Source organism: Prinia subflava, chromosome 16 (assembly GCF_021018805.1).
Source record: "Prinia subflava isolate CZ2003 ecotype Zambia chromosome 16, Cam_Psub_1.2, whole genome shotgun sequence".
Classification (NCBI taxonomy): domain Eukaryota; kingdom Metazoa; phylum Chordata; class Aves; order Passeriformes; family Cisticolidae; genus Prinia; species Prinia subflava.
The window spans coordinates 18087696-18100798 of NC_086262.1; the positions used below are offsets into that span (position 1 = coordinate 18087696).

Here is a 13103-nt window from a genome sequence, read left to right on the forward strand (position 1 = left end):
CTACCGTCCATCACCTCCATTGCTTCCTCTCCCCCTACGCGCCGCCGCCCCGGCACCCCGCAGCCGGCTGGTCATTGTTCTACCGCCGCGGGCACTGGGCGACCCTCTCGGCCCCCGCCGCCGCTCACCGTGCCGCCAGGGAAAGATGCCGAGCGGCGAGGGATGAGCACGGCGCATCCATCTTCCTGCCGCCGCGGCGGCTCCAGCGCCCGCACTGGCCCCGCCGCCTCCTGCGCGCCGGCGCTGAGGCCCGCGCCGCCGCCCCACGGCCGAGGCTGCGCTGCCGGTCCGGGGCTGCGGCAGCCCCGCCCGCCCCGTCGCAGCTGCGCCCCGGCAGCGCTGGCAGCGCCGCGGGGAGAGCGGGCCGATGCGGGCGAGGAGTGCTCGCGGCGCCCCGGGCCGTGCGGCTCAGTCAGGGCTCCCTGCCGGCGGCGTCTGCCAAGCCGGCCTCTGAGGGCGAAGGGCCGCAGCCCTCTGACCACAGCCAGGGTGACACGAGGCGTCCGGAGCCCCCGTGGGCCCAAGCTGGAGCTCACCCCAGGCCTTGGGACTCCTGAGGAACACACCTCATCGCTAGTCTCCATTTGGACAGCACATCAATGGACACAGTATTTGGGAGACTTTCATCACCCTGGGGTCTATCTATTCAATCCCTACCTTTCCAGCTTAGAGACAAGGACACTGTGTGGAAGGAACAGTATCAAATGCTTCGCACAAGCTCAGGTAAATTACATGAGTCACTCTTCCCTTATCCATCAGCACATTAACCTCCACACAGAGGGCCACCAAGTTTACCGAGCACAATTTACCCCTAGTGACAATTTTACAAATGGTCTCATTGATATCCTCAGGTTGGCTTGGAATAATTAGGAGAGTTCTTGCAAAATACATCAAGATCCATTTTTACTGTTTTAAACCATCTGCAGTAGAAATGGTTGTTGAATGGATACTATGGAACATAAGAGAATAATTTTTGGATATGCCCAGAACTAAGGACATGGGTTCCCTCTGCTCCATGCACATGATGAAATGCATTGTACAGAGGGCCCAGGGCCCTGTGACCCACAAGTTTGTGCCCACCTGTACAACTGGTCTCATGAAACACAGGAAGCTATGGCTAAATGGAAAAGGGTTTTTAAAATGCTTTGTCCTTGATTTAAAGTCATACCACAGACATAGGGATAAGGCTGTAAATGTACAGGGGTGAACAAGGACACTAATTCTGAAACAAAGGCATAATTATCTTTTTACCTCCTTAACAAAATGATCCATTATAGTTCATTTGATTCCACTGCTACAGTACACATGGAAGTTGCACCATAAAGAAGCCCAAAGACTGTAACTTCATTATTTTTTTAATTGTGCTATACCCTACTGCTTTTCTACTAAAAGCCAAAACTATCCATCAGATCTAGTTAGAACTCAGCTCTCACCTGTAGCTACTTGGGATTCCTCTGGTATTTGCCAATCCTTTAACATGCTCCTGGGACCTGTCTCTAAGGGCCTATTCTACTGCTTTAGTGAAATGTCTCCTCTGTAGTCAAGACAAGCACAAGTCATTAAGTAGACAGGTAGGTAACAGTCTCTGATGAGGACAGCAGTGACACCACTAAGAGGTCATCCAAAGAAGTGCAGTAAAGACCAGAAGTAACTTGGCTGAATCAAACTTAAAATGTATTTTAACTCAAGCAGACAAGCTCTTCCCAATGCTAGTGGGGAAGTGGGTATATGTCATATGCCCTCTGGGGTAGTGGGATATGTCATATGCCCTCTGACTGGAATGACTTGGTGAGAAGTAGAGCAGCAGCACAGGCACTTTCACCACTTTCACATCAGGCTGCCCTCTGCCTGTTGGGGGCACATCTGTCTTCAGCTGTGGACTCTGCTAACTCCTACCCTTCACGTGAGGGCAACAACAAAACAAGGAATTTCCCTAGAAAGAAGTAAGTGGTTGTATGTCCCATCTGCAATGTCACATCCAATGCACAAGTTAGAATCAGAATTGTTCATGGTGTTACAGAAGACAGATTGAGAGGGGAGACACGACGTGTGGGAGTGTTGCTGGCCGATAAGGATGCAGGAAGGAAAAAGGGAGCAGCAACATCTGTGGATGATGTTTCTCCTTGGTTGCGAAGCTGTAAGATCTGGCGCAGCAGGGCCTTTCCTTCTTCTCTAGTCTGAAATTAATTTGTAGAAAACAGAACATTACATCTATCAATGGATGGTTTCTGGGTCAAATTCAGTACGTAAGCAGTGTAACTTAAAGTAGTTTGTCATTCTGTAAGGCTACAAGCTATAAAAGCCATTCTCAGTTCTTTTTTCTTGCGCTTCTTAGAGAAATATTAAGGTAAGTCACTTTTTTGGTTTCAGTCTTTCCTCCTTTTACTCCTGATTGGTGTGCTTTTTGGGTATTTCACAGAACAGAACCATCAACCACTGAAAGTAAAAATAAGTTCCAGCAAAAAGTAAATTGGGAAAACTTTGAATAAGGTGAATTCAGGTCGTAGAAAGCTCCAGGCAGCTTTGTCAAGGATAAGCCAAACACCCTGCACTCATGATTAGTGTCTACCACTAAGCTGAAATTAAAAATCCCAAACTGCCCACTTACAGATACATAACATTGCAGAGTATGGAGTTGCACACAAAACCCAAGTACTGTTATATCCTCTGCACTGTCTACACCCACAAGATGAGAAAAAAGAAGTTTTTGAAGGATCACCGCTACACAGAGTGTAGGAGTTTGTGACCATTCAATTACCTCCTCACCATCAAGATTTTTAGCAACCTTAAGACTGTGATGTGAAGCTTCAAATTCTTTTACTTAGTGAATACCAATGAGATATGATTCAATTTCACTATCTACACCACATCCCATGACTTTTATCAACAATACTCAGTATGACTGATCAGGCATACATGACAACCACCATTCAAGATGGGACCTGTATGGCAGACAGCCATTCCTTCATAAAAGATTCCTTCTACTCTGAGGGGAGCCAAGATCAAGGTCATAGATCCCGTAAGAAAGAAGCACCAAAGACTGCACAGCTACTCACATCATTGAAGGCACAGCATTTCTGAGCACATGCTGAGGCTTCATCCCAAAGCTTACATTTGAAGTAGTACTGGGCCAGGTAACGAAATGCAGTGCTGACCTCCAGGTGCTCCACTACCTCCTACAGTGAGTGTGGTAAAAAACATCATCTGTAAGTGCCTTCCAAAGTAGTTCTACACCATGTTTACTTCTCCTTTTATTTCCCAGATATCATCTTACCCCACAGGAATAAATATCCTGGATGTATTTGATGTAGCATTGAGCTGCCTGTTCAGATTCATTCAGCTGTTCATGCAACCTAGAAAAGGAGAAAAGTGGGTCACTGGAATAAGACTGCACTGTTGAAAACTTTCTTGATCTGTGAGAAAGTACCTGCTCACCCTACCTGGACTAAAGCCAGGTCCTTTCCTTCAGAATTTGCAGGAATATGCAACAGAATATGTAACATGTACTGCCCCTCATGGAAAGAGATGATCCAACTTGCATTCATGCTGACAGACAGGGAGGCAGTCAGATAGTGACTAGACAGCTAGAAGTAGTGACAACCAAAGCAGGGACCTTTGTTTATTCTGTTGCATTTTAAACCTTTGAACAGACCTTTGCCATTCTACATACTCGCTATTTCCTCCAGTGCTCCTTCTTCCTCTGCTGCAGCCCAAATTTGTAAAGCAGTTTCACTTTTCACTTGCACTTTTTTCCCCTCCACTTTTCCCACTTTATATTACTTTATCCCCACCAAAAAAATTAGTGCTGATGTCACAGTATTCACATTCGACCTTTTCCAGTGTCACAGAGAGAGGAATAATAAAATCAAACTACAATTTGTACATCATCTACCACCATGGGCTGCTTTTAAGTTGCAATATGACAAATACAATTGCTAACACTGCCTGCTCAAATCACCTCAGGATTTAGAAGTCTTTTGCAACCCACATTATGCTATCATTCTCTCTAGTTATCCTGATGGAAACAAAGATAAAGCTGGACACCAAAATTTGCAGTCACTACAGCCCTAAGGATACCAATTCTTACACAGCTTCAAAAGTAACAGTGCCTAACAGCAATTCCACTTGTTCACGTTCTGCATTTTATCATTAGCTGTCAAAGGGTGACTTGCATTTAACACAACCCTTACAGTTCAGTAAGGGTACATACTCACTTGGCTAGTTTCACAAGTGCCATTTTCTCCACATCTCCCACAGCATAAGCTCTCCAATAGCACTGTCAAGGAAGGAAAGTCAGTTAAGCATGCCACAAAAATTACTCTACCTCATGACTCCAGCACGCAAGTCAGAAACAAAAAATTACAGGGTTTGTCAGCAAAAGGGGCATGTATCTGTAGACAACTCCTTATTTATCAGCTGCTTTAGTTATACTGCAGCAGTACTTCCCCAACTGTAACTGCCAACGAGTTTAGGTAGCACTAGCTACATAATTGTGCTGCAACTTCACCCAGTGTTCTGGGACACACCCTTAAATCTTACATATCAGTTCTCACCTTCTTAGCTTCCACCAACTGATTGAGTTTCTCATAGCATTCTCCTAGAGCAACCAGCATACGAGAATCATTTGGTCTGTAAAACAGCAATTCTTCAGGTAGTTTAATGGACTGCCAGCTGATCTCAGGGTAAGGAGGGGGGGCAGGGATGGTCAAGGGAAAAAAGTAATCTGTACCTGGCAGTCTGTCATCCTTTTGCATAAAACATCACTCATACTCCTGACCAGTCATGCTCAACATTTAACTGACAAAGCTTTCATTAACAATTAACTAACACAACTAAAAGAATTTGGAACAGTGAGACTGCACACATCACAAAGCATCGATGTTTTTTTCCTTCCCCAACTTAGTTCTTGTATGTAAATTCCTTAGCCAGTATCAACCATGTCAGAATGAAGACCAATAAACATGGCTCCATTCTCAACTCTACCTGAGCTGGTGGGCTCGTCGGTAGTAGTAGAGACAGTAAAATGGCATTTTGAGGATTTCATAGGTCTGCCCCAAGCCATACCATGCTCTGTAATCCCTTTTGTTCACCTCTATTGCATGCCTGTCAAAGAAACAGAGATGAACCAGACAGAAAGTCAGGATCAAAACCAAGTCCAGCAAAACACTAAGAAAAAATAGAAGATATTATTTCAGAAGCAAACACCATTTTGTGCAATACATGAGCATACAGTACCTATAAGCCTGGATAGCTGCAGATGTGTTCTTCATTTCCATATACTCATGTCCCATAAGTGTCCAGGCTCCTAGATAACGAGGATTCAGTTTCAAGGCCCTCTGGAAATACAGCGCTGCTTTTTCATGCTGGGAACGCAAGCTATAATAATTTCCTAAAGTAAAAATCATAATATTAAATAAATTCTAAAAACCCACAACCAACAAACAAAAAAAGCCAACACCAACAGAGAAGTAGAAAAAAACATATAATGTGTATTATCTACTACCTCCTAACAGATTGTAAAGAGTCCTAATAAAGACAGAACTGATTCAAACCTCAAAAGACCTAACTGCACTCTGTTTATCAGTGTTCTGGTCAATCCTTTTCTAGTTGTACCAATCAATTTATGATTCAATCCCCCTGGAATGTCATGATCTAACAAATTAATTTCCTGCCCCACACACACAATTATTTCCATTGGAGTTTGAAGACTCTAAAGGGATTTTCAGGTACATAGGTCTCCTTTCTGCCCTAGTAATATTACAGCAGCTTTCAGAGAGAAATGAGGGAAAAGGGTACTCTGTCATTTATTCTGCTTTTCAGGCTGCCTGAGTCCACATCACAATCACAAGTGGTGATTTTGATTGCCTTGCTGGCTGATCACTTCTACAAGTTTCCAAGATTACCTCACGCAGCCTACAAACAGCAAAATAAGATGTAAAAATACCACATGAAAGAACTGGCTCTCACCAATTACACAGCAGGTCTCAACACGGTATTTGTCTATCTCACAGAGATTATGAGCCAGGTAGCTCAACTCAGGCTTCATGCTCTAGTGGAACAAAAGATGAAAGTGATGAGAGAGAGAGCACATTGTGTTTTGAAAGAAAACCTAAGCAATTGGCAATGCATACAGTGCATCTCTTCCATGGAGCTGGGAAGCAGAAAGCCTGTATTCAGAGAGGCCAGACAGCACCAGCTGCTTTGCCATTGTTTAACATACCTCCAACAAACACTATCACTATGGACAGGCCACGGGAAGAGTGCTTACCCTTACATAGAGCAAGTTGGAGAAAGTGTCCATGTTTTCTATCCTGTAAGGATCTTGTTTCCTCAGCTCATTAAAGATGGATAAAGCTTTGTCAATATCTGAAGAAAGAACAGCATATGGGACACCAACAACTATAAATGCCAAGTTTGCATTAAGAGTGTCATTACTACTTAGTGCCACTGACCTCTTATATTGTGGTAAGCAACTGCAATCTGAGAGATGATATAAGTGCTTTTAGAAAATCCTGCATCAATGAGACTCTGATACTTCTGCAGAGCTTCCTCTATCAGCTGCAGCTCTGTATAAATGTGTGCAAGAAAGAACTCTTTCATCCATGTATCTGGCAACGACAGGAACTTCAACTAGCAAGAATCAAAGAGGAGGAAGAGATGACAATAATAAGTATTCTACAAGCTACATATGGCAAAGGATCCATTATCTTCCCTCCCATGATGGTCCTGAGGTAGGAGGCTTTCCTGCAGTCACTTTCTTAAACCCATTTGAACAATCGGGGAAGAAATTGTCTTCAAATATGACATCACCTGGCTCTTGCTTCAGCCAATAAATTCAGAAGTCCTTTGAAAGACGGCACTTCCTTCCTATGTTTGAACATCAGTATCATAACACTAATTTCAATGAACTAAGTGAGCAGACTCAAAATTATATAATAAAAAATGCACTTCCCTATTTCCACAAATTGGTAATACTCTCTTCTGCATCACTTTTTAAAAGTTTTTTTTAAAATACTGTTTTAAATACTTCATCAGCCAGAATTTACTGAAGAATTCCAGGAGTGGACTCAAATTCCATGCAGAAAGAAAAATAATCTATTTTGGTTTTATAAGAAGTTTTTTTCTTTTCTACAATTTACCTCCTATGTGGCTTTGTACATTATCATTTCAGTTTTGAAAGTAGTGGTTCTATATATTGTTTCAAAAGTGCTCAATAATTGAGGAATTAGAACCAGATTAAGAAAAAATAAAAAAGAGAAGTCTCTCAAAAGGATCTCCTTCATGTGACAAGGTGACAACCCCAGTGACAACTACTTCCAAAATACATGAATTAGAAATTTCTTAAACCATTTTGTAGGCAAATGATAAGAAAATTAGCCCTGCCTGTATAAAGATTCTCAAGCTACAGTATGGCGAGGAATTGAAGATAAAGAGAATTTAGCACTATAATTTACAGTCGTGGATTGTCTTGCGTGATAGTGTCTCATGGAATGAAGCAGTGGGCATCAATCTTGTGGCCACAGAAATACTGGTCACTGAATCAGGCTAAACTCTTGAGATTTGTTACCACATCTTGGTATCTCCAAAGTTTTACCATCTCTTTATCTGTAATCAAGTTGCAAAGTTCCAGCCAGGCTCCCCAATGCAAAGGCAGGGCATGAGCAGCTTCAACAAATACATCTATTGCTTCTTTCACCAGGTCCAGTTTCCGCAGCACAACACCATAGCTGTAAAAAAAAAGCATCAGGTTGACAAGAGTTGTGAAATTCTGCATATCCACACAAATATATAAGAAATACATAGAGACACTTACAGATAAAGGCCAAATCCATCCAGTTCCTGTGCCTTGTATTTCTTGCTGAGCTCAACTCTCAATTCTCGTAGAGCTTCATTTTTCACCTGTCCTTTTTCCAGAGGTCCTATATGAGGAGAAAGTCACACAGCTAGCTTTCAATAAGGACTCTCACCACAGCCATGCAAAAGCTAGGGTACATTCAGAATTATCACTGACATGACATGAAGGCTTCCCAGTCTGTGTTTATTTTCCCCATTTTAAAGAAAATTGCTTAGTCTGGTCACCCAGTTTAAAAGAAGACCTAAGAGATGAAAATCTGTAACCTGTAATTAAGCCAACGAATCAAAAGAGAATGAAAGAAATCATGTTACAGCACACTATTACCCAAAAAATTGAGGGGAAAGCCATACACCCAAGATGAGTTACATGAAGAGTCAACAGCAAAAGCTTCATTATCTTGTCGTGTTTCTTGAGATCAGAGACTTACCCAAACTATCAACTGTCTCATCATCCTTCTTCTTTTCCCCTGACTGTGGAAAATAAAGGAAATCCAAGGTTACATTACAATATTATATCTCCTATATTTGCTGCAGCACTTGCAGCAGCATGTAAACTGAGTTTTCACAGAGAGCACAGTTTCGAAAAGAACAGCTCTATCTTTCTTTACCCCAACACAGAACTTGGACTTCAAGGTGGTCATTAGGAACAGAATAAGCAAAAAAATAAGATATGCCAGGGAGGGGTAGGAGGCAGAGGGGTTCAGTGCTAGGAGGCAACCTTTTTTTTTTTCTGCCTTACCAGGTATCTGGAGTACATGTACAAGAAGTAAGCTTTCTGGCTCTTGCAGCCCTGTAAAAAGTAGGCAGCCCTGTCATATTCCTTGAGATCAAAGTAAGACTTGGCCAATGTGTAGGCATCCAGATCACGAGCATCCTCCTGCAGGGACACACAAGAGTTTCAAGACCCGAGAAGCTCTGACATACTTTAGGAAAATCATGGTTACAAACATAGCAATGAAATTGCTCCATAAACTAAAAATGTAGTTTATCCATCTTTATGGATGGTTTGAGCACTATCAGAAAAGTTCCTCCACTCCCTCCACATGATCTGATTCTAGAGTTCTCAAGTAATAAGTACAAACTATTTAGGAACATTTAAAATAAATTGTGAGATTCCAGAAACAAATTGTGGCAAGCTTAGCTATTCAATTAGTATGAAGGACCATAAACAAGAAAACTGCTCAGGAATTCTATATAAAATAATATTAATCTGCTAACATACAAGAGAACACTTCCTTGGCAATTATACCTTGAAATTTGTGACATGTTACGTTTCTATAATACACCAGCACAGGCACATACCTACAAGTTCTACTGTATTTCTACATAGATGGGGATGGAGACACAACTTGTTTCTCTTGTGTCCTAATGAGTACAAGTTTAATGGCAAAAAATAATTTGTATTAAAATAAATTTTAGCCTTAATACAGAGGAATAAAAATAAAGTAGTATACTTGTGATTTCAAATTTGGCCTACAGAGTGCCTCATTTAGGACACAGCAACAGATAATGCTTTCATCTGAGAAAGCACATTCAGCTCTGTTGCCCTATTGAACACACCATGGAAAGGATGTTCCCAGCATTAAGGCAGGATTGGAGCTCAGCGCAGACTCCCACCCATGGGATTTGGGGGACTGCAATCACATATTTTCCTCCATAGCTAAGATTAAACAGCCCAACCCCAGAGCTACAGCACCTTCTTCTAGAGCTCACAGCCACTTTCCCCCAAGCACAGCCGGGGCCCGTACCTCGGTGAGCACGGGTGGAGGCGGCAGCTCACTCAGTGGCAGTGGCTCCAGGGCGAATGCAAGTTCAGCAGCCCTGAGGAAAAGAGAGCATTTAGAGTCATTGAATCATCAAAGTTGGAGGAGACCTGTAAGATCAGTCCAACCATCAGCCCAGCACTACCACTGTCATCCCTAACCACATCACTTAGTGTCAGATGCAGACACCTCTTAAGCACCTCCAGGGATTGTGACTCCACCACTTCGCTGGGAAACATATTCCAGTGCCTGAACAATGAAAAAAAAAATCCCAATATCTTACTGAATTTCCGCTATGGAGATTACTGAATCTCAAGGCCATTTCCTCTGGTTCCTTCCCTGCAGGCATGGCAGAAGAGCCCAGCTCCCACCTCACTGAAATCTCCTTTCAGGGAGTTGTAGAAAATCATGCGGTACCCGCGAGCCTCCCCTTCTCGAGACTAAAGAAACCCAGCTCCGTTCCGTCCTCCCTCTCGATACAGAACATGTTAACCGGGCGTCCCACGAGCTGGGGCCCGGCCAACTGAGCCCGGCTCCGCTCACCACTTCCCGCTGTGCTGTAGCCCGCGCTCGCGGCTCCGCTCTGCCACGCTCAGCAGCTGCTTCTTGATCTCCCGCAGATCCGAGAAGTCGCCGCCGCCTGCCGCCGACACCATTGCCGCCGCCGCCGCCATCGCGCCAGCCCGGCCAATCACAGCCGCATCCACCGGCCTGCCCAATCACAGCCCCGTACACTGCGCGGCCACCGCCCCCCCCCCCCCCACCCCCGGCCTGCCCAATCACAGCCCCACCTGCCGGCCTGCCCAATCACAGCCCCGTACACTGCGCACCCGCCGGCCGGTCCAACCAATCATAGCCCCGCGCGCGGCGCACCCCCGCCCCTATACGGAGTCGTCGCCTTGGGCGATTGCGAGAGGTCACGCGACCAATCTCAGGCGCCCCCTCGGAGCCGTGCCGTCTGATTGGCCGGCTGTGGCTGGCGCGCCGGAGCCGTGCCGTCTGATTGGCCGGCTGTGGCTGGCGCGCCGGAGCCGTGCCGTCTGATTGGCCGGCTGTGGCTGGCGCGCCGGAGCCGTGCCGTCTGATTGGCCGGCTGTGGCTGGCGCGCCGGAGCCGTGCCGTCTGATTGGCCGGCTGTGGCTGGCGCGCTCTCCGCGGAGGGCTCAGGCCCTGCTTCCCCGGCCGATTCGGTGCCGCTGGCGGTGAGGGATCAGGACACTCTGACACCAAGAAACACCAGGCTTCCTAATTTCTCATTTAATTCTTAGCTGACAGGGGAAATACTCATTATGTGCCACTCTGCCCTCAGGTTCTAGTCTTCAAGATTAGTTGATTGTTTCTTAAGGAGGTATTTCAATTTGCCTGTGTATTGATAACACCTCATTTAATATAATTTTAACATTTTTACTCACATACTGCTACTTCCTGTGCTACAAATCATAATTTAAAAGCATTAAATAGAATCAATCGGTGTTTGACTCTAACAGTACAGAGATTGAAGTACTTGTTTTGGGGTGGTTGTCCTCCACAACTTTTTAAGCTTTTCTGGAAAAGTAACAATATACTTGTATGCTCATCCTAGGGTCAGAATGTCAACTTTAATTATCACTTTTAAAACAGAAGTGAAGAAAAAATAGTGTAAAATTTCATTTTGTATGTCATTTGCAAGTTACACTTTTGATTTTTTCTTCTTCTGATGGTAAGGGCAATAAATATTCTGTAGCATGAAAGTGTCCTTCATAATCACTTTTATTGCAGAAACAACCTGAACCAGAGGACTCAGTGTTTGGACTGGCAGTAAGTTCCCTCGAGATGAAGGGAGTGTCACTTCTGAGCATGGTGTCCTTGTACTTGATTAGTTATTATCATAAGAAAAGAGTTTTGGTTTTTTGATGAGCTGTGAATGTCATTAATTCTTACACTGACTCCAGTATAGAGACTTATGCTACCACTGGCCTTCACTTTATTGATAACTACTATGCAAATTTCAAGGTTGTGTTGTTCTGGAACCATTTCATCTGGAGCCATCTGCTGAAATTAAAGTTGTTCTACAAAAATTTACAGAGATAGGCAATGCCCAGTTTGTTGTTAAAGTGGGAAATGATGAGTTATTTATAGTCTTCCATGGTCTCTCAAATAGACAAAGCAAATTAGACCATTATTTGAAGCATAATTTTAGCATTATGTGGGGTTTTCCCTCTCTTAATTTTAGCCAAATGTGTTGCAAGTTCAGTTGTAGCTTTGACAGAAAATACTTCTATTACTCCACCAGCCCATATATCCAAAATGTAAATAAAAACTTCTTTGTTATTGTTCCTACACAGATGGGTCTAGTCAACACAATGCCTGACTCATATCTCGTTCTCTTTCTCTCTTCTTTGCCCCATCTCAAAACACATGTGAGAAGAGCCTCAGAATTTTTTTTCTCATGATAGATTTTTGTTGTACTTACCATCTCTTTTATGTTCTCCATATGTAGGGATCAGCTGTTAGTGTTCTATGCTCCTAAATATTGTATTTGATATTTGTTTGGTAATTACATTGGTCGCTTAGTTGGACTCGATGATCTTAGAACACTTATCCAAATGATCCTAAAGGATTCTGTGATTCTCTGCTGGTTTTAATTCAAGGATGTTTGTTTTTACACTAATACAAAGAGTGATATTTAAAGAAAATTGTATGTGTGTGTGAGGTCTATGAAGTAATTTTATCAAGGTCTGTTATCTTCAGTTTTGGGGCCACTGGGTATCATGTGCTGTTTCCCCAGTGAAAACTGTGACAATACATTTGAAGTGAGATTTCAATACGAAATATGGAACCTGCTGCAAAAATGCACAACGTGCTACTTGTCCTGCTGAAATCTAGGCAAAATATCCTTTGTGTCATGTACCTGGTGTGTGAGCCCTGGGCAGCTGTGATCCAGCTTTTCTTAAGAGCACGCCTCTCGAAGAACAGGGTTTCTGGCAGTTGTGAAATACTGAGCTGTTCAGTGAGAAAACGTATTTAGTTCTTGGTACCTAACCAGACAGATTTGAGTCCTGGAGCAGTACAGCAGCTGCTGGAATCAGTATTTGTGGTTCCAGCCGCTCAGCAGGAGATGGCGCTTTGCGCTCTCGAAGCAGCAAGAAGAGGGTGAAACGAAAGTTCGTGTGGCTGAGTTCAATAATTAAGACTTGCTTCATAATGAGAACTCATAATTCTTCCTATCATTCCATTCTGTAATAGATGGGTCTGAAGTGACACCCGAAGCTGGCTTTTAGAGCTAGTATACTAATTAAATCCTCTGTGCATAAAAACAGATAGTATCTTGGGGAAGTACAGATTAACTGAGCAGTACTAACCGGGTGCTCCAGGAAGAGGGGAACTTGTGCCCCATGTTATTGCACAGCTACCTCGATGAGATTGTCTCTAGTCCCTCAGAGAAACATGTTGACAAAAACAAGGAAAGTCAGTGATGGGAATTGTGACCATCATACCAATGGGTTG

The 13103-nt window shown here is 43.6% G+C and overlaps 2 protein-coding genes across 5 annotated transcripts in view; both read right to left on the reverse strand.

The window, feature by feature from the left end:
- JAKMIP2 (janus kinase and microtubule interacting protein 2) overlaps positions 1 to 278 on the reverse strand; it is a 42609-nt gene extending 42331 nt beyond the window's left edge. For all 4 annotated transcript variants that reach the window (XR_010082444.1, XM_063413502.1, XM_063413504.1 and 1 more), the window contains exon 1: positions 129 to 278. The gene's annotated coding sequence lies outside the window, so the exon portion shown is untranslated. The remainder of the gene's footprint in view (positions 1 to 128) is intronic.
- A 1379-nt stretch (positions 279 to 1657) lies between these two features.
- Positions 1658 to 10332, reverse strand: CDC23 (cell division cycle 23). The gene is made up of 16 exons (XM_063413565.1): positions 10161 to 10332; positions 9603 to 9675; positions 8594 to 8731; positions 8283 to 8325; positions 7814 to 7919; positions 7595 to 7727; positions 6453 to 6630; positions 6269 to 6366; positions 5968 to 6049; positions 5236 to 5389; positions 4984 to 5103; positions 4554 to 4629; positions 4215 to 4276; positions 3275 to 3353; positions 3057 to 3176; positions 1658 to 2177 (listed from the first exon to the last, which is right to left on the reverse strand). The coding sequence occupies exons 1-16, from the start codon at positions 10289 to 10291 to the stop codon at positions 2007 to 2009; spliced, it is 1764 nt and encodes a 587-aa protein (XP_063269635.1). The 5' UTR covers positions 10292 to 10332; the 3' UTR covers positions 1658 to 2006.
- Positions 10333 to 13103: the final 2771 nt, after the last annotated feature.

Coding starts and splice junctions, on each gene's coding strand:
- CDC23 (XM_063413565.1), bottom strand. CDS start 10,291: ATGGCGGCGGCGGCGGCAATGGTGTCGGCGGCAGGCGGCGGCGACTTC. Junction 9,676..10,160: donor CTACAGCACAGCGGGAAGTG/GTGAGCGGAGCC, acceptor TCTTTTCCTCAG/GGCTGCTGAACTTGCATTCG. Junction 7,920..8,282: donor TGAGACAGTTGATAGTTTGG/GTAAGTCTCTGA, acceptor CTCCTCATATAG/GACCTCTGGAAAAAGGACAG.